The sequence below is a fragment of the Lissotriton helveticus genome, chromosome 2_1 (genome assembly GCF_964261635.1).
Source record: "Lissotriton helveticus chromosome 2_1, aLisHel1.1, whole genome shotgun sequence".
Classification (NCBI taxonomy): Eukaryota; Metazoa; Chordata; class Amphibia; order Caudata; family Salamandridae; genus Lissotriton; species Lissotriton helveticus.
This window is the reverse complement of record NC_136059.1, coordinates 620,976,345-620,997,507: the sequence shown is the minus strand read 5'-3', so window position 1 is coordinate 620,997,507 and position 21,163 is coordinate 620,976,345. Positions and strand designations below refer to the sequence as shown.

Here is a 21,163-nt window from a genome sequence, read left to right as displayed (position 1 = left end):
GGCAGGGGCATGACAGCAGACCAGACAAGGTAGGCGGGAGGGTATAAGGATCTGCACATGGAAAAAAGAGGGCATGGGGAAGGACAGGAGCATCAAACTGACCATGGAGGGCAGGCGGGATAGGCACTATAAGCACAACACACTATGGAGGGCAGTGAGACTCCAATGGAATACACACAGACAACAGAGGGAAGGTGGGAGGGCGTGAGGGGCAGCAATCTGACCAGACAGGGCAGGTGGGAGGGGCTGTGGAAGAACAGAAGACCATGCACGGCAAGCAGGAGGGTTAGTGGCTGCACAACAACTATGATGGGCAAGAGGTAGAGGGCAGGGGCATGCACAAAAGACCATGGAGGACAGAGGGGGGTAGGGGCTGGACATATACAAAAAAGGCCAGGGGAAGGGGATTCACAACAGACCACGCAAAGCGGACCAGAGGAGCGGTTGCAGCACAACAGAGCATGGAGGGCAGCAAAATGGACCATTGAGGACAGAAGAGAGGGGATAGGGGCATGGACAGGCAGGGTTAAGGTGGCAGGGACAGGCGGGACCCATCTGACATGCTAGGCCGGTGGAGGGAGCAGTGGCAGCTCAACAGAACACTCTGAGTAGATACGAGGGTGTGCAGGTCCATGGAATATGGTGGGCGGAAAGGAGGGAGAAGGGCCATGCACACAGCCATCGGAGAGTAGGGGCAGCATGCTAAGAACAGAGGCTAATCAGGAGGGCAATGTAGGGGCATAGAATTAGGGAACGGAGGACAGCAGGAGTAGGCAGTGACATCAAGCTAATTGAAGGGCCGTGGCAGCCCATCGAACTATGCAGGGCAGGAGGGAGGGGGCTGTTACATGGACTCAGACAACAGGGTAGGGAGGAGGTGGATGGGACAGCAAGCTAACTGTTTGACAGGCGGGAATGGCAGTGGCAAAACAAAAGCCACACATGGCTGTAACAAGGGAGCAGGGAATTGGACTTTGACAATGGTTGGCAAGGAGGAGGGGGCAGGGGCAGCACAATGCCAGGCCCTGCGTTCAACTCCCCCTCTCCCCCTAACTGTGCATTGCGATGGGCATCTTACTTAACAATAAAAAAAACTTCAAAATTCACTGACAAAAACAAATGTTACAATGCTGTTATAGTTTGGAAACAGAACTAAAAAAAAGTATGAAATTACTGGAAAAAACAAAGGTTACAGCGATATTATAGTTGGGCTCAGATTTCACTCGTACAAAACCATTGAAATTCAGCAGTTATAGTTACCTGAGTTAACTATGATGCATGCCCTGCAATGCACTGCGTATGACCCGCAATGCACTGCTTATGACCTCACATATTACATCACTCATGGCCTGGTCAGTGACATCACTTATGACATCTCAAATTACATCACTGATTACATCATCCACAGAACCACTTGCACACCCACTCACATCCCTATACAACCTATCATAATTCCACTCAAACACCCACACAACCACACATACCCATAGAAGTACTCACACAGCCACTCACTCCTCAGTAGAGCCACTCACTCATATAGCCACACACACAACCACACACACATCCACTTATACAACTGTACAGCCACTCACACACCCATACAACCACACACACCCAAAGAGCTAGTCAGAAACCCACTCCCTCACTCACCCATACAGCCACTCAGGCACACACTCACACACCCATACAGCCACTCGACACCCATTCACACACTGATACAGTCACAGAGCCACTCAGATCACATATATTAGAAATACTGTCACTCATTAATAGTACAACTGGTATACTAAACTAACTTTTGTAGTAGGTTAGTACATATGTTTAACACTCACAAACTCTTAGAAAATACTTACATTCACTTGATGTCATCAGTGATGTCACTGACCATGTTATGAGTGATGTAATGTGTGAGGTCATAAGTAGTGCATTGCATGGGCGTAAGTTGTAGTTAGTTTAGGTAACTATAACTGCTGAATTTCAGTGGTTTTGTACGAGTGAAATCTGACTGCGGAGACTGGTGTCATAAACGTACTATTAACTCTTAGTCTGTGAATAGCAAAAAAACTCATTAACGTACACAAAACTATAAGACTACAGTTTTTACCTCTGAATTAAGCAGAGATCTCTTTCTTGGTTGGAGTCCTCAAATCCAAGGCCCCTTCCTTTACCTGATCTGCCCCATCAAATTTCTGCTCTAAGATACCAAGGTAGTTCAACACATTTGAAGGTAGTTCAGACAGTTCTCTAGACCATTACTACCCTTAAGCTGCTCACAAAAGTACGTCCCTAATCCAGCCTTTTGGAATTGTTACATCATGGATATGTCACAATCATGAAAAGAAAGTAAGGGACCATCTCCTAAGAAAACATGACACCACAACCTTGCTCAGAAACATCTTTCTATTGCCATTATAGAGCTTCTGCGCACCCATGTCAAGGTTCTAGTCTACTTAAAAGTGTATATCACTTCTTAAGCTATAAGACTATGGACTCATGCTGGGCTTGCGTTAACAGGAGATTAATATATAGAAATGGAGCATACATATTTAGTCAGACATCTAACTTCCTCCATGCCTTTCCAGGGTAAATATTCCTGCCTTCCATTCTAGTGACTCAGTTCCCAGATGCCAATCCTCCAGGAAGTTTCTTCCAGTGATTCTATCTTAGTACCGGACTGGGCAGATTTTGTTCTCAAGTCCAGTGGGTTGTTATTGGGAAGGTGTAATTTTTTATTTATTTTTCTCGAAGTTTTAAATAGCGCAAACTTGACCCGAAATCAGGTATCAGTGCGTTTTACATGAGCACGAGTTGCTTTACAGGAGGACACATTCATTTTTGTTAGGCACGGCTAGATTAAGTGATTTGCCCAGAATCACAGGATGTTGAGCGTTATTGCCGAGACTCGAATCAGATTGCCCAGATTTGAAGTCCACCGCCCTAACCGTTGGGCTCCCGCACATATTCATAAGACTAGTTGATGAGCTGGAAGAGTAAAGCTATTTTGGTTTGCTTAAAATCTAAATAGGTATGTTATGTCACTGGTCAATGAGAGACTAGAGTTTATTGCCACTCTGATGGCTACCCGCGGATGTAGTAGGCAATATTCTAATTTGAATTTTACCATAAGTGACCTAAATTAAATTGGAGAACCAGTGTCCACGTAGTACACCCTTTGGTGCCTTGCTTTTTGTTTGAATAGTGTTTAGATCTCTACTGCACAAAGTTTATGATATAAGGGTTATACATTGCTAATCCATTCCTCTGCTAGATTCATTTGCTACATCTAAGATCCCTGGGAGAGTAATCTTCAGCATAATTTCGGCGCCATGCTGGACCCAATAACATTTTTTTTTGTTTACCCCTAGCAGTATGTACATTTCCATATTTTGAAATAATCTTTAGAAATTAGAAAATCAAAACAAAATAGCTACTTAGTATATACTACAGTATACCTCAGAGGAAAATGTTGCATCCTTTATAAGAGGGCTCTCCCTCAGGAGTCATTCTATCTTGTTTATTCCATTTTGTCATATCAGTTCCTTTAAATACTATTGTGTTTCTCACACAGTATTGACTCCGCAGAAGAAGTTTTTTCTTCAGCAGTGAGAGGAAGTTTCCCATTGAGAAGGCTGTGTGAGTGGCTTTTATACCTGCGAGAAAAAGATTATTTCTCTTTGACAGGATTCTGCAAATACTGTTTGCAATATGATAAGAAATCGTGAGCTGAAGATGGGCACTTCAAATTTCTGCACAGCTGCGACTGATTCATGACTTTTCCGTATGCACAAAATATTTGACAATGGGACTTGCAGCCATTTTGGAAAGGAAATATGATTCTTTCCTGAAACTTTTCCTTTGCTTAAGCAGGCATTATAGGGAGGGAAAAATGTTTTCTTCCAAATTTTATACAGGAGGAACTCTCTTTATTTACTACATCGGGTGTGGCCGTCAAGCTCCTTGCAAGGTTGATTTCTGCCCTCCACGTTTCCAGTTTCCTGTGTAGCTGTCTTTTTCAAAGCCAAGGCTCCTTTCAGCAATAAGACAAACGAGAAGAATAGTGAGTTTCAAAGACTCAAAATCAATACATCAGCACTAAGTGAGGTTCTCTTACTATCGTGCATTGCACCATGAGACATCTCGGAGCCGATTGACTATTCTGTTTCACTTCAGGAATTTGTGAATTAGTCACTGGAATTCAAGTTCTCTCCAGATGACTCTGTCTCCATTACACCTGATGACAATAGCAACTAAGGAATTTGGCATTCCGACACATCAGTTGGAGCCACAAGAATCCTTTCTCTTTCAATCCATTAGTTCTCATGATCTACACTCTAATTTCTAGACCTAGGCAGCCACTAAACTGGTTATGACAAGAATTGAGAGGAATTACATTGCCCTAAGTCTCACCCCATATTATAAGACCCACCATAAAGCAACCATAGAAATAAAAAGCCTAATGGAAAATGTAGACATTTGCTGATTCATTAGTGGTGGCTACCATCACAAATATATTTCTGGTCAATGAGCACCACATAGAGATTTCTGGTCAGTCTGCACCACAGCTTCCGCAGACAGGGAAACGCGTACATGGAAAATGGTGGAGATGATTTGATGACATATTGCAAGCATTCACCATTAGAGCCGCAGACATTGGTTATTTTTAATTAGATAGGACGGCGGCCAGAATGACAGGATGGAATGAACTGGTAAAATAAGGAAAATAGAGGTGGAATTTCCAATAATTGAGACTCCGAAGACATCACACGGCTATTCTACCAGTGCAGCAAGTATTGCATAGTATAATGCTGCACAGGCATTCATGAGTGTATGTTTCTAGCATGAGAACATAGTTGCTTCCTCCAGTTAATAATTAGCCTTTTTTGGAACATCTTTTTTAAAATTTTTATTTATAAGTAGATAATGAGGCTGTGCAACAAAACGAACGGTAGACCTGTAACAGAGACAGCCCCCAGCTTTAATGATTTGTCATGGCACTAAAGTAAGAAAGCATAACCAACATGGTAAACGCAAAAGTAGAAAAATGTACCCTTTACATTCATACATCATAGGCTGAGGTAAGGGTAGAGGTAGAGCTCAGGTGTAACTCCCACTACTGCTAAAAGAACAGATCCTAAAGACTGTCTCTCTGAGCCTCCCTCCCTTAAGGACCCCAGTGTGAGGGAGGGTGCAATACATTCCTCTAATGGGAATAAATAATGTCCAATTCCTGGATGCAATAGAATATAGATCTGAGCTAAACCTCAAGTTTATTTAGTTATTGTTTTTTGTAGTGGGATACTCCCTTTTCCAAATCTTGCTTCCTTTCAGTTTAAAATCTGCACAAAAACTATTCAACAGGTGATTAGCAGAGGAGCAGCCATTTTTGTGGTCAAGGCTTCAGGTCAGCCCTTACCTGGACATAGCTGCTGAGAGCACCTTCAGAAAAGGAAGTGATATCGAAGGCATCTCTAGTTTGTAAATGAGATTGTTCCTTTTACTGGAGAAGTGCCAGTCATTTCAGATAAAGAACTTACAGCTCTTGCTACAATAGAAGCTTCAGTCAGATGGCTGATTTCTCTTCTGACCTTGATTTTGTGTATATTTCTGATCCTATGTGTGCTTCACTTGCCGGCCTGCATCATTTTCAAAACCAGCTGCATCATGTCCAAATTTATCATGGTCAGCAATCCTGCTTATAGTGCTCCTCTGGTGGGGGTTTTACCAGCCAGAACCACATTAGACTGCAGGACAAGAAGTGCAAAAAAGAAAAAAAACAAGGCAGTGTGCATCCAAGATCTCAAACAATATCCCTGTATCTATCCAAACCACCTCACCTTTTCTCCAGCTTAGGAAAGAGTTGAAGCGATACCAAAGGGGATGATGGACGGAGCTCTTGAGCACATCAGACACTCGCCCCCAGTCAACTGACCTGGGTTTAATCCATCATCCTTCTTTAGCTCACTCCACCACCCCAGTTCAGACATGGCCATATGCAAATCAGTCTGACCCTGTGCCTCATGGAAACAGTCCAGCCCGAACTGCCAAGCCATGTCTTCCCTGGACTGGAAACCAGCATCCTGGGACCGGTTTCGGGTTCATAACCCTCAACAGCCAGAGACCCTGCTCTCTGGGGCCAAAAACAATGCACATCTTTGGCAGAGGTGTCACATCTCCTCCCCCAGGATGTGCCAGCGCTCGTAGGGAGAAGATTTAAAGGCTTGCCACCTTTGTAATGTGATCCCCTGCTTCTGCTGCTAGCAGCAGATTGCATCCCCTGGTTTACACCCCCACTTTGGGTGGGAAAACCGGCGGGAAAACTTGAGAGAATAAGAGGTGTGACCCCCTCTACAAACTTCACCCCTATGGTGGGGGAGGCTAGGTGAAGCCCATCTTTCAGTCCCTGCCATCTTGAAGTTGGAGGGACCCCTCCAATCAGGGCTAGGTCTATGTCCACTCCCACAAGAGGGTGGCATAATAGAGGGTTTAGTCACACCGGGTAAGTTGCACATTGGCCCTTCCTGCTCCTCCAGTTAAAATGCCCCAAAATGTAGTATTTAGGAGGCTCCCTCAGACCTGAAAACTAGATCTGTGATGACCTAAGAAGACAGAAGATATCTCTGCAGAGAAGACTGAAGACGATGACTGCCTTTGCCCCAGCCCTCCCGGACTGTCTCCAGCTTCTTTGAACCTCTGACCTGTCTTGCAGTTAGCGATCTCCCAAAACCCTGGGAGGACTACTGCCTTTGAAAAAGACTCCAATCTTCGGTTTACAGCAGACCTGTCACGAAAAACTATATTCAAGGGCTCCGGATCCAGCTGGAACCGCGATCCCTGCCAACTCTGGACCCGACGCCCACGGGCAGAGCCTGAGTGGCTCATGTGTGTGGTGAAATCTCCCTTGCGAGTTTGACCTTGAGTTGAGCATTGGCTGACATCTCCTGATCTCCACGGCCATGTCTACAGTGTGGATCATGGGGCTCCCCTCACCACGACCTGCCTCAGTAAGAAGACTCTGATATTGAAAGGCATCCCTGCACCCGAAGCCCCTGGACCCTGGTGAGCTTAACCGACAGTGCCCTATGATCCCCTACATCTCTACTTACCTCTACTGTTGTTGGTCTCCCTCCTGCAGCCTCCGGTTCAACGCCTGCAGCCTGAATGCCAAATGAAGACACTCAGTTGAAAAGCATTGGGCTCAAGATGCTGATTTTGCACCCTCTCGACCCTGTGACACTGGTGTTGTATGTTTGGTGCTGCTGTATGGCCCCTTCTGTGCTTGTGCTCACCCAAAACCTGGCCCTGTAACCAATCTACTAACCTGCAAGCACTGTGGTTCCAGGCACCCCCAGTTTCCATTGAAAAGCATTGGGCCGAACTCCAACTTTGACCTCTGCACCTAGCCGCCCCTATGCTGCTGGTTGTGAAGTTTTGGTATTTACCTGGCCCATGCCCCTTGCTAAACTTTGGTGCCAAATACTGTAGTTGTAAGTGTATTACTTACCTGTAAAACTGTGATATTGTTTTCCCCTTAGGATAACATTAAACTGTTCTGAAAAGTTTTTAAGTGTCGATTTTTCTAAGTGAAAAGTATTTTTCTGTAAAAACGTACTTGCCTTATTGCAAAGATCCTGGTCTTAAAAATAAAAAAAATACTAAGTATATTTTTCTAAAATTGGTCTGGATCTCCTTCTTGAGTCGTGTTTCCATTATTGGTCAATGTTGTGCAATAAATGTCTTGCACTCCTCTGTGTTATGCCTAAGGCTGCTCGCCCACACTACTACTAATAGAGCACTTTAAGTTTTACATTTAGCCCTGTATTACTTTTGAGGATGGTATAACCCCCTGTTATGTTATGTTATGTTATGTTAACTTTATTTTGTGTAGCGCAACGGCTACTCCAACGGAGTGTCCCGGCGCTTTATTGTGGCAGCTCAAAAACATAACACACATAGATACTCAGAGAAACTGAACCGCACAACTAAAGAGTGAAAAGCCACGTTTTTAGGCCTCTCCTAAAAGACAACAGATCAACAGTGCAGCGTAAGGCCAGTGGCAGAGCGTTCCAAAGCTGGGGCGCCCTCAAACCAAAGGACCGTCCCCCAATCCGGGCCCTCCTGACTCGAGGTACCACAGCAAGAGACAGAGAATTAGAGCGCAATGCTCTGACAGGACGATAGAAAGTAAGCCTACGTTGGAGATATTTGGCTCCAAGACCAAAGAGCGCTTTATGAGCCAGGGTCAGAGCCTTGAAAATTATCCGCTTGCGGATAGGCAACCAATGAAGTGCCTGTAAAAGACCGGACACTCTGGCTCGCCTGTGAAGGCCAAAAATGGCGCGTGCCGCAGAATTCTGCACGACCTGTAAACGCTGCAATAAATAATCCGGAAGACCCAGGTACAGTGCGTTGGCGTAATCCAATCTGGAGCCTATCAAAGCTTGCACCGTTATCTTCCTGTGCTCTTCAGAGAGCAAAGGAAGAAACTTCCGGAGCATCCTAAGGATGCCAAAACATGAGCCCGTGAGGCCAAGAATCTGAGATCTCATAGTCAGATTGTTGTCGATCTTAACTCCCAGGTTTTTAGCCACCTGGGATGCCTGAGCTGGGGGAAACATGTCTACCGGCCACCATGCATGCCAATCAGGGTCCACTGCACAGCCAAAAAACAATACCTCCGACTTGTCGGAGTTACATTTAAGGCTGTTGCGCTGAAACCAGTTGAACACCACCCCGAGACAATCCCGAATGCTCCCTTCATCAAAATCCTCCCCTTTCCTACATGTGAAGAGAAGCTGGGTGTCATCGGCGTAGGAAACGATCTGGGCCCCGTATGACTCCGCCAGAGCCGCCAATGGGGTCATAAAGATGTTAAAAAGAGTCGGGCTCAACACAGAACCCTGCGGAACTCCGACTCCCAATGCGGCATCTCAGCAGAACCAGGGGGGACCCAGACCGTTTGTCGACGGCCAGCTAGAAAAGATGTGGTAGTGGTAATACTATATACAGAGCCAGCTTCTTACAGAAATTGATTTCATGTTCTCTGCCGGTTAATTACTAACTCTACTAAGCCATGCTATGATATATGCCTTGTGGCAATAACCTCATGTTGAAACATTACAAAGGTTCATCTTTAGCCAACTAAACTGGTCACCACTGAGCTGTAGCTAGAAACACTTTTATGCGAAAACCTGTGCTATGTCAGTCTGAAGATCTAGCCAAGGAATTGCCAGTTTTTCAATAATGGTTATTGCTTCAGAGAGCTTGATCTCCCCAATGACTGAAATTAAACAAACTTTTTGAGTTCGAGTCTTTTTCTAAAGATGAAACTGAAATGTTGATGCTTCATAGCAAACTGGTGGTTTCCTAACAGATATTTTCTTAACCCACATTCTAAAAGTGGTAAGTGGTGAAGTTGTGCCACTAGTATCAAAATAATAAATCAGGTAGTGTTCCACAGAGGGCTAAATACACTGTTTTGTCCCCTATTTAAAAAAAACAGTTCTTGCTATAGATGGACCTGCAAACCTATGTCTATGTCCTTGGTACTCCACTGGGTGAAACTGTTGTAAGATGTTATTGTGAAACAACTACAGGAGTTTCTAGAGTCAAATGCCATCTTAAACTCATCCTAAGCAGCATTTTGTCCAGAGCTTGGCCTAATACTAGTGGTGACTTTAATGGTTGATGACCTGAGAATGATGCCAGAAATGGGGGATTCCAGAGTGGTTGTACTATTAGATCTGTATGCCGATGTTGATACCATTAATCACATCGTCCTGACTAAGCAACTAGAGGCTATAGCAACTGCAGACAGACTGCACGCTGGCCTTGATTGCAACTTTATGGACCAACTTTAGCCAAGTGGCTCCTTTTAATTTAGAGCCCAAAGATCATATCTAGGGAGTACCCTAGTGTTTTTCTATACCCCTCATCGTACTTCATATGCATCTAAAACTAATGGCTCTCAACCTATATATATACTTACACAGCTTGTTATCAGTTTTGGAGGCTATCTGAAGACTGGGTCTAGGGGTGTATTAGGGTGCTTAATTACATAAGAAGCTGAGGGGCTATAACCTTCTAAAATAAAGTACAATTTAACCATACATTATCCCAGTATTTTCCAAAAGAAGTCTTTGGAGAGCTTCTCTGTGGCCTGCCTCACCATAATTGATGTCCTGCTCCAGTGAATGGGATCAGAAATCCAGGTATTCCGATCGATGCTAAACTGGATTTTTGACGCTCAAATTTGTGAACTGACCAAAGCATGCTACTTTAGCCATGGCTCTTAAAAGGATCTTTGTGTATTTTTTTTTAATTTATTGTTTTTACAGAAAATCACAGTAGGCAATATATGCATTGATGCAATCTAGACTAGATAGCCACAATTCAATTTACTTGCAGCTTCCTATGAATAATATTACTAACTAACAAAAGATTCAGAATGCTGCTGTAATATTAATCTTGAATCTAAAGTAGATGAAACTTAAAACAGCTTAGCATAAACAGCTACACTGGGTACCTATCACATCTAGTTTAACGTAGCATTCAAGTTGTTTAAGATCTAAAACACTGGACTTTTCTACATAACTACGAAGTTCTCAAAGTAGACCCCTACTTGGGACTCAATTCAAAATCTTGTGCTTTGTACACTGTCCCTAAATATAAATACAAAAAGCATAGAGGAAGATCTGTTCGAGTGGCTACGACAGAACTGTTGAATCAAGGTCTACTATTTCTTTGAGTGGAACCTTTCTTAAGTAGAATCTAGCAGACACTAAAAACTTAACAGTATCCATTATAATTACAATCAGTTACTCCTAGCTCATATTCTTCTTTCTGTCTATATTAATGTCCAATAGTGCAAAGAAACTCGTAGTTGGGTGTATGTTGTGTACTACTAACTTTTAAATAATAATCATAATTAAAGGTAAATGAGCTGTAAATGATCTAAATATGTAAACAAAGGCGTTTTCTTATTTTTTCTATTACGTTGGCCAGTATTTTGTTGTTGGTATTGTTTTCTCCTTGTGCGTATTAGACAATACTTGATGTCCACTGCCCATAGGAGTACTTGCTTAGCTAGTATGTGACTTATTTTGACTATCCTCTCAATTTGTTGTTGATTTTATCTAATGTGTTTTTTTTTCACAAACAGGTGAACGGAAGAGTCCATACGTAGCTGTATGCTGCATAGTGATGGCTTTCAGTATTCTCTTTATGCAGTAATATTTGGGATGTGACCATTCTGCACTGCTCTTCGCCACCTTTGGACTTGTATAATCGGAGTTGAAAATAATTGTCTGCCTCTCTTTTTGTGGTTGTTTTTTTTTTGAGGATGATATGGACATACTGTCCGCATTTGTCTTTTGTGTACCTTAGTGGACCAAGAACAACTAGCTATGTAAAGGTGCAACATATATCATTTATGACAATGTATCTTGCTGCAAATTCTGGAAACATTATTTGATGTTCATTCAGTTTTAACGCACATTTCCACAACTGAACTGAAAAGGTTTGAAGAGCTGTCTATGTAAATGTGAAGACAAATAAATGCCCTTCTAAATAAACATTGTTTCTTTAGAAAATCTTTTTCTTCCTAGTAGTCATTAATTCAAGAGGACCCAGCACAGAAGTGTTAAAAGAGTGTTTAAACATGTTTCACAACATTTGACCCTTCCTGGACTTGTTTGCTGTTCGTTGCTGTCCTTACCTGATCCTACGCTGGTGACCTGGTGTGCTTCTGCAGGGCGGAGGCGGCTACTTCAACGACTCGCCGGACCCGCTTCGCGGGTCCCGCAGCGCGTCTGTGTCTGAGGAGGCTGATAGCCTCAGGCGTCTGTTGGGAGGAGAGCGGGAGTGGCGGTTGGACCAGCGGGGTTGCGAGCTGCTAGGCAGGGACTCCAGCCTCCAGGAGCCCCTGCGCGCCCATCCAGCAACACCTGGGCTGCTCTCCCCGCTGGCCACGCCCCCCTGCTGACGGTGTTAAAAGCGGCACTCTCCCCCACCTAGCTGGGACCCTTCCTGGACTTGTTTGCTGTTCGTTGCTGTCCTTACCTGATCCTACGCTGGTGACCTGGTGTGCTTCTGCAGGGCGGAGGCGGCTTCTTCAACGACTCGCCGGACCCGCTTCGCGGGTCCCGCAGCGCGTCTGTGTCTGAGGAGGCTGATAGCCTCAGGCGTCTGTTGGGAGGAGCGCGGGAGTGGCGGTTGGACCAGCGGGGCTGCGAGCTGCTAGGCAGGGACTCCAGTCTCCAGGAGCCCCTGCGCGCCCATCCAGCAACACCTGGGCTGCTCTCCCCGCTGGCCACGCCCCCCTGCTGACGGTGTTAAAAGCGGCACTCTCCCCCACCTAGCTGGGACCCTTCCTGGACTTGTTTGCTGTTCGTTGCTGTCCTTACCTGATCCTACGCTGGTGACCTGGTGTGCTTCTGCAGGGCGGTGGCGGCTACTTCAACGACTCGCCGGACCCGCTTCGCGGGTCCCGCAGCGCGTGTGTGTCTGAGGAGGCTGATAGCCTCAGGCGTCTGTTGGGAGGAGCGCGGGAGTGGCGGTTGGACCAGCGGGGTTGCGAGCTGCTAGGCAGGGACTCCAGTCTCCAGGAGCCCCTGCGCGCCCATCCAGCAACACCTGGGCTGCTCTCCCCGCTGGCCACGCCCCCCTGCTTATCAGCCAACGACAAAAGTGCCCAGAGTATTTAGGACCGCGGAGCTTCCGCTACGCGGGAGCGTGCGGGAGCGCGCCGGGAGAAGCCCGGGACAAGGGCGGGACCGTCTGTGGCCGTCCGGGGCCGCTGGAGGCCGGGCTGGGCCACCCCGCTGATATTTGCATACATCTACCAGTCAGCAGTTAAGTGGGTTTTCAACGCCCCAACATGCCGGACCATTTCAATGGTACAGTCCTGAGGTCTCCAACGGCCGATGCTGGCCAAACTGTGGTTGGTCCCTTGGATAAGTTTTTCAATCGCCCCGTGAACCCTATTGACAAAGAGCTATCGCTGGCTGAGAGGCGCGCAGAGCGCAGACTATCAATTGAACTGTTAAAAAACTCGGGGGACAAGCGCTCTGGCCAAATTTATCCTGCTTTAGTAACACCATTGTCCTCACTTCAACTACCTGATTCCTGTAATCTGGGCCAAGACGCATGTACGATTGGGGACAACCAGGGTAGTGCGGGTGATTTGTCCGTCCCCCGTGCAAGTGAAAGTCCTATCACAACCCCAATCCCCCTATCTGTGGTAGGTGCTCCACTGACCAATTCAAAGCCGGGTCTCAAAAGGAAGAGCAACAACACATCTAGGAAAACCCTTCCCCCTAAACCACCCCATAAACTCAGGAAAGTTAACAAAAGCATGTATCTTAGCAAAACAGCTACCGTAGAGAGTCGAGGGGGTGAACCCACGCAAGAGGCTATTACACCTTCTGGCAACACAGATTTGAGTCCACCCACCTCTATAGATACAGAGATGGTAACAGTTGACATACAACCGTGGTTGACTAGCTTGCTTCCCGAAGTAGAACGGCTATTACGGTCCCTATTGCTTCCACTAGAAGAACGCATCACAAAGCTTGCTGACCGCTTAAATCACTTCGAGCAGGCTACCCTTGACAATTTCTTCTCGACTAAGGCACTATTAAAAACACAGTTAAGGCAGGAGGGCAACAGCAGCTGCAAGTCCACTGCCGCAGCCCCATCTCATGCTAAGGGACAAAGGGAACATTCCAACTCTCCCCCGTCTGTAGTAACTAGCAGTGGAATGGCCAAGAGACCTCCGAAGTCGCTTAATCCAACACCACTAGGTACTGTCGCCAATGCACCCACCATTGCATCAACGGGCCAATCTGTTTTGCAACAGCCAATGCCTAGCACCACTCGGTTGGGTACTGTAGAGGGAGGAGGAGCGGAGGGTACCAAAAAGGGTATTGCAGTATCATCTGCCCCAGGAACTGTAAACCAGTCAACAACGCACAATTTGTTACCCCGCCCTGTCCCGCCTGTCCCCAGACCGCCCCTACCACCCTTGAAAAAGCCCCCACATAAGACACCCCCTATGAACCTCACCCCTGACTCCTTCCCCTATGCAGCGGTCCTGATCAATGTACCTCCACTTCCATCTGGGCAGAGAGAATCCTTCCAGACGCTTAAGAACAAAGCCATGCACTGGTTAAGGGCGAATCGGCCGCTGCCTGGGGACGTTGATGGTCTCATTCTGGGAGTGAGGCGAATAGATTGGATAGGTTCTACCACTAAAAACCTGGGGGGGGACTGTATTGTGATCAATTTTCAAGATCCAAGGGTGGTGGGGTGGATTACGAGACAGGGCTGGTGCACGGGCAAGGGTGGCATTGGTATTGTTGACCTTACATTTTTCTACCCACGCCCCTCCTGTGTTTTAACCCCCCTGATCGTTGAGGCGAACGCCCCTGGAAATTGCCTGTGGCCAGGGATAGCAGGCCACTCCTCACAGAACCTTACTTACCCTACCATCACGTACACTTCTGTTGCGGATGTGTGGAATGATCTAGGGAGGGGGCAGTGACAATCCCTTGATTGCCAGATTAACAATAGGACCCCAACACCCAACAGAATGATTGGTACCCCTTACTGCGGGAATTTAAATTCTTTTGTAGAATCTATCTCGTCGCCCGCTTCTAGGGAGCACAAGGTACTAGGTGGCACAAGGGAATTAGAGATAGTGCAGATTCCGACAGAATCTATGAATACCTGTCCCTTGGTGGGAGTCACAGATCTGGCTAATATCATCGAGGCCGGTAGCATCCCAACTGTGACGGATCCACTTATTAGGATTCTCAGTTGGAATGTGGCCGGGCTGGATAGGAAACTGCCAATGCCTGACTGGAACGCCCTGGTGGAGGACTATTCTATATGTCTGTTCCAGGAAACCTGGTGCAGGGAGCCTTCGCACAAGGCGGGATATTCATCCCACCATATACCAGCGGTACAAACAGAGTGCGGTTGTGGCCGTCCTTCGGGAGGCCTCCTTGTATGGGTAGCTACCGCACTCAATTGTAGGGTGGTTGAGCACGATACTCAATGTCCCGACCTTCTTAATATCACACTAATAAATCCTAAGGGCCGGGTCATCCTCAATATATTTAACATCTATGCCCGAGGTGTAAAGGGAGGCAGAGCATCCCCCATTATAGCACGGCTGGAAGCCTTGTTACGATCCTCGCCATATAAGCATTGCACCCTGGTGGGTGGTGATTTTAATTGTACCTTTGAGCCTCTTGGCCTTGAAGTTTTAGAGGATCAAGAGGTTGTCGACAATAGGTGGGGCATTCCGGCCTTAGAGCTTAGTCCAATTAAGAAATGGTCGGATGTGGCGCTCCAGGTCATCTCTATAACATCTGAGTTCGACCTGAGGGCACTTAATGGTAGGACCAATTCTGACAGAGAGGGAGCTCATACTTATAATAGGCCTGCGCACTCCTCTAGGATAGATTATCTTCTTCTCCACATTCATTTGTGGACTTTTGTTAAGGATATGGTCATTATACCTACTGTAGATAGTGACCATAACCTCCTTTCACTCACCTTGTCCAACAGGTGTTTAGATGATTCTGGTAGGAACAATCTGTGCTCCTCAGTCCCGGATATGTCTGTTGTTTCAAATTGCGGTCGTCGGCTTAAATGGGCCAAGTTGTCCCTTTCACCTGAGAAACTACTTTTCATATCTCAAATCCTAGCGGCAGCAGTAGGTAACCTTGATCCTCGGGGGTGCGGGGTGGGGGACGTACCCGCAGGATTTTGTACTTTAACCCTGGCCCTTAGTGATCTCTTTACTGTCCCAAGTAACACCAAGGGAAAGAGACCAGGTTCTTGGGCTAGACAGGGCTGGTTTAACCGCACGTGCAGTGAGGCGAAGACTCTGCTGGTTGTTGCAGTTAAATCTAAATCTCAAGAAAGGATTAGGGAGGCCAGAAGGTCATATTCACTATGTCAAAAAGTCGCAAAGAAGGAGTGGGAAGACAACTTCTGGCAGGAACTTCTGACGGCCAGTCGCGGGAGAAATGCGAGACGTTTTTGGAATTTGGTGGGTAGCAGGAAGCGTCCTGATGACACCATGAGGACGTGTACTATCACTGCCAAGGCATGGTTTGATCATTTTTTGGGTCTCTACTGTGCTATTGAAGGCCCACTTAACGACCAATTTATTCTCCCCTCCTATCCCTTGGATAGAGACATGGTTCTTTTCTCAGCCCAAGAAGTTACGAATATAATTAAAACCCTTACTCCACTAAAAGCAGCAGGCCCGGATGGGCTACCAGGGGATCTTCTTCGTGCACATCCAGGTGACTGGGGGGTGTTGATCTCCGCTCTCCTCAATGCTATCATGGGGGGAGGGTTGGTTCCAGAGTCCTGGAAAGGGGCCGAGGTAGTCCCAATATTTAAAAAGGGAAATCGGGACCTACTGGGAAACTATAGGCCCATAAGCCTGATTGACTCGACCCAGAAGGTGGCGGGAAAAGCAATTTTGGGTAGGATCCTCTCTTGGGTAGACGAAAACCATATACTATCCGAGATGCAGGCTGGGTTCCGTACTGGCACAGGAACAATTGAACAAGTTTTCAGACTCCTGTTACTGTACTGGAAGGTGGTGGTACTGGGCAAGGGCAGTCTTTATCTGGCCTTTATAGACCTAAAGACTGCCTTTGACCTTGTCCCCCGGGAGGAACTCTGGAGGGTGCTGTATGGCCTTGGGATGCCCCCATACATCGTGGACCTCCTAATGAAATTGCACAAAGCCACCTATGCTCAGGTCAGATGGGGCTTGAATGGGGAGAAGACTGACAAGATCAAGGTAGAGAGGGGTGTACGGCAGGGTTGCGTCCTAGCACCCACCCTTTTTTCGCTTTATGTGAATGGGGTGGTTGATTACTTGCTTGAAGATCCAGCAGACGCCCCCACACTCTGTAATGTTAAAATTCCAACCTTGTTGTTTGCTGATGACACCCTTCTCATTTCGAAAACTCCCCAGGGCCTCCAAAAACTCCTGAACCGGTTCCAGGACTTCTGTGTAATGAGAGGTCTCGTTATAAATGTACAAAAAACTAAATACTTAGTTATGAACCCTCCCAGGAAATTGGGGTGCCCCCCGATCCTGAATTCGATCCCACTGGAAAAAGTTGCCGAATTCGACTACTTGGGAATTCGGCTGAGCGACTGTATGAGTTGGGTACCCCATATTACTAAAATGACACTGGCCCACAAAAGGGTGGGGGGAGCCTTGCTCAAGGAGTATAGCGCATCATCGAAACATTGTGTATCACCAATCATTGATATATACAAGGCTAGAGCGGTACCTGCATCGCTATATGGAGCAGAGCTATGGGGTTTGGGCTGTTTGGAGTCTCTGTCCAAAGCAGAGAACAAATTTATTAAAGATTTGATGGCACTCCCGATGAGCACCCCGACTGTACCGATGCTTATGGACGCAGGTTGTAAACCAATTAAAGACCTGGCCCGTCTGCGGCCCCTCCTACTGTGGGCACGACTTTGGAGAGTCCCGGAACTTAAATCCTATGCAGATGGGCTGGCAGAGATAATGCATTCGGTTGGTTGGTCAAAGATCAAGTGGCTCAGGGACATTAAATACCTGCTTGGGGAACTAGGTCTGGTCAACTGTTGGCTTACTCACTCAGCCCCTCCAAAGGAGATCCTGAAGAAAATATACTGGGGTTGGGTGTCTACTAAGCTTATGAGCAACCAACACCACTGCAATTCCACCGCAGTATACTTAAGGATTAAAGATGTCACTGCCTTCGAACCCTTTTGGACATCATCACCATTCCAATGGATCGGGCTCTGTACATCAAGTTCAGACTAGGAACCCTACCTCTAGCAGACCTCCTTTCTAGATGGAACTTGCAAAATCAGGTATCACGCTTTTGTGCCCTCTGTTCTGACTGTTGCGAAACTGTGGCGCACTTTCTCCTTGATTGTCCAGATTATGCGCGTCCAAGATCTGTCTGGCTTAAACCTCTCTGCAATCAGTTGGGTATTCGCAAGCATTCTGAGGCCCTACGCATTTTAATGACTAATACTGCCCCCCCTATTGTCTGTGCTGTGTCTAAATTCTTAAAATGGGCTTGGTTGATACGTCTTAAAAGACTGTCCTTATCGATTTAATGCTTTTTTAACAAAGTTATCTATTTATTCTGTTTTTACCATGATGTTTGTACAGTCTATGAGTTTCTGATATGTCGTTTTTTATATATTTCTGTGTAATGCTTTTATGATATACGCATATCGAAATAAAGCTATCAATCAATCAATCATTTGAACAAAGATTATCAGTCATAATTTCTAATGTAGGATTTTATATCAATTGAATTTCAATCAAATAACTATTTGAGCAACATAAATGGAGCAGTCGAAGATATACTAATAGGTGGAGAAAAAAGGGGGAAATGGCTCACAATGGACATATACCGCCTTCCCTCAAATAGCCGTACTCTTTATATCTACCCATATTCCTTTTGGTGCGAAGATTAGTTCAAATTCACTATTCAAATGTTATTTGATGTCTCGTTCATCTCTTATTAAGGCTGTATCTGAATCCTCTGCACACTGGTCTACGTTTTAAGACAGTTACTGATTGTGTGTTCCTTCTCCCTGTACTATCCAAAGTATCTGCTGAACATCCACAAAAACCATTCTTCATTTGTAAGAATCCTTAGGGCTTTCAGAATCTTGGAAAATTTACAGTTTTGGAATTTTTGTTGAATGGGGGCTAAGTGATCTATTTACATGGCATCTTTGTTTTTCATATTGCTTACGGTTGCATCACATTGGATGGCAACAAGAAAAGTTTAAATAGGCTAATATATTGCTTACTAATAGATTACATTTCATAAAAGCCGGCTAGATCCTGCTATGGATCTCTTTAGGGCATTTTATGTAGGGCCTGTTAATGTGGAGTGCTGAAATGCCAAGACTCTTCCTAAGTATGGATGTGTTGTGCAAGCACGTTCAAGCATCTGAGTGCTTTCAATGCCCACAGTAGAGCAACTATAAGAACAGTCTGCACATAAAATATATTGAAAATATTGACTTTTATAATTGATAAGGGGGATTTTCATCGAGTTAGATTGCACGTATGGAATGCTATGAACACTTGCTTTGTTCACATGAATCTTTCTCTTGTCTCACACACCCTCAACAGTTAATATATTTTTTCATGGTAAAATGTAACACAACACTTTGTTTTCTTGATCTCTTTTGCTCTTTATTTTCTGTCATAAATGTCACTGTTCACTAATCTCTCTATCATTGGTACATAAATACATTTGCATGTGGAGCTCAGAATTCTCGTAGGCTGTGATGCACTTTTTATAACAAGATGTCTTCCCACAGCAAATATATGGTCTTGATTGGAGATGGATGATCGGAGTATAAAACCTGTGGAAGAAAAGCTGTTTTAATGCCTCTCAAAGATTGATGTCATAGTCACTCCTTGTCCTAAAGCTCAAAAGGAAGAAATAGGGTGAAGAGGTAAATAACCCATCCCACAATAATTGGTGAGACTTTCTGACCGGTGTTCCTTTCCAAATTACAGGTCTGTTACTATGGCGGTATGATTGACCTACAAGAAAAAGATTGTATTCAGCAAGCACCCAGAACACTCCCTGGATAAGATTTCAATAACTTTTAGTAACCTGATGATAACCAATTGGGGTAGTTGTGGGTTAAACCAATAAATGACAATCTATCAAGGAATCATTCAAGAGCCTTGTTTCTTGGTCGGTGTATCAAGAAATGTGTCAAGAGCCATGTATGTTAGTGGGTATTTGTTTCCAAACCACTCCAGAGAATAAGCTTAAATGAGAAGAATTGGATATGGTATAATAACTAGTATATAACAACATTGCATCAATCCCCATACCTTGAGTCAGATGTTGTACATCACTTCAAATGTATTTGTATTCTAATTATGTAGTATGTGTACAGGCACTTCACATTCCAACTATCACTCTCTTATATTCCTGGTTCAGATGGTGCACTTGATATTGATGGATTATCAAGTAGGAGGGCCCTTAAACAGATTCAGAGGTCTGTCTCCAGCTAAATAGCTTACTGTTAAGGGCACAGGAGTTGCCAGAATTAGCCAGACCGTGACATGATTATTTACTTCTGCTGAGTAAAATTAGGAAAACTGGAGCTAATAGCCCCTTGTCCATGTGCTGTCAGACATCTGTATCTATTATTTACCCTTTCCCTCCTTATATTCACAACACCCATAATTTTAGGATAGGCAACAGTGGTAAATGCACTCTGCTGAGAATTGCAGTGCGACTTAGGAACTTTCAGGTAAATCAGTAATTGTTCATTCATAGTGGTCGCGGGGGCCTGTGGACAGCTTCCACTTTGCGAATCAGATACCAATCCCTTTGATGCGTCAGTATCTGATGAGTGGTTCGCGACTGCAATTGTGGTCACATACCATTAAAACATCCTTTTCAAAATCACAAATAGGGAAAAACACCCCTTTTATGCACCCTTTTAGTTACAGTTTAGTAAGGGCTGCAAAAGCCCTTTTACAAGATGGGACTACATTTCTAGCATGTAAAATCGCAGAGTTTACAACCACCAAAGGTGTTCTCCTTCAGGCCAAAAGGTCATCCTTCAGCATGACCTATCCAAAATGTAACACTTTCACTGATCCCACTCTTAAATATTTTTTTCATGGAGCCACTATATATGCCCCTGTCTAACATGCACTGCTCTGTCCTGCTTCTCAACATGCATAGTTCTTCCGCTTTTCTGGATGGGTGACTGTGTAAAAAAGGTGTTGTGACAGTAGAACATCATGATCAGTGTGTGAGCCAGATGCCACCTATTACTGTCTTCCATTGAAGCCAGTAATGCATATCCACCACCCCTCATAGCAAACTATTTGTCGTGTATTTCCTATAAAACCTATATAAGATCTGCGTATTTAGAAACATAGACTGCGGGGTTGGTATCCAGACTGATTCCAGACAACCCAACTATCGAACATGACACCTCTGTCCCATCTGGGATGTGGAAACAGTACATTACTTTTCGCTTCGTCACTTGTGCTCACTTTGTCTCAGAAAGATACACAGAAAAAACAGTGGGGACATTTTCAATAAGCATTTATTGAACCAGCGTCATT

The 21,163-nt window shown here is 45.2% G+C and overlaps 1 protein-coding gene across 1 annotated transcript in view; it reads left to right on the top strand.

The window, feature by feature from the left end:
• Positions 1-11,328, top strand: part of TMEM167A (transmembrane protein 167A) — a 182,765-nt gene extending 171,437 nt beyond the window's left edge. Inside the window, exon 4 of the mRNA XM_078677336.1 lies at positions 11,159-11,328. Within this exon, the coding sequence (XP_078533462.1) occupies positions 11,159-11,229 (71 nt within the window). The 3' untranslated portion in view covers positions 11,230-11,328. The remainder of the gene's footprint in view (positions 1-11,158) is intronic.
• Positions 11,329-21,163: the final 9,835 nt, after the last annotated feature.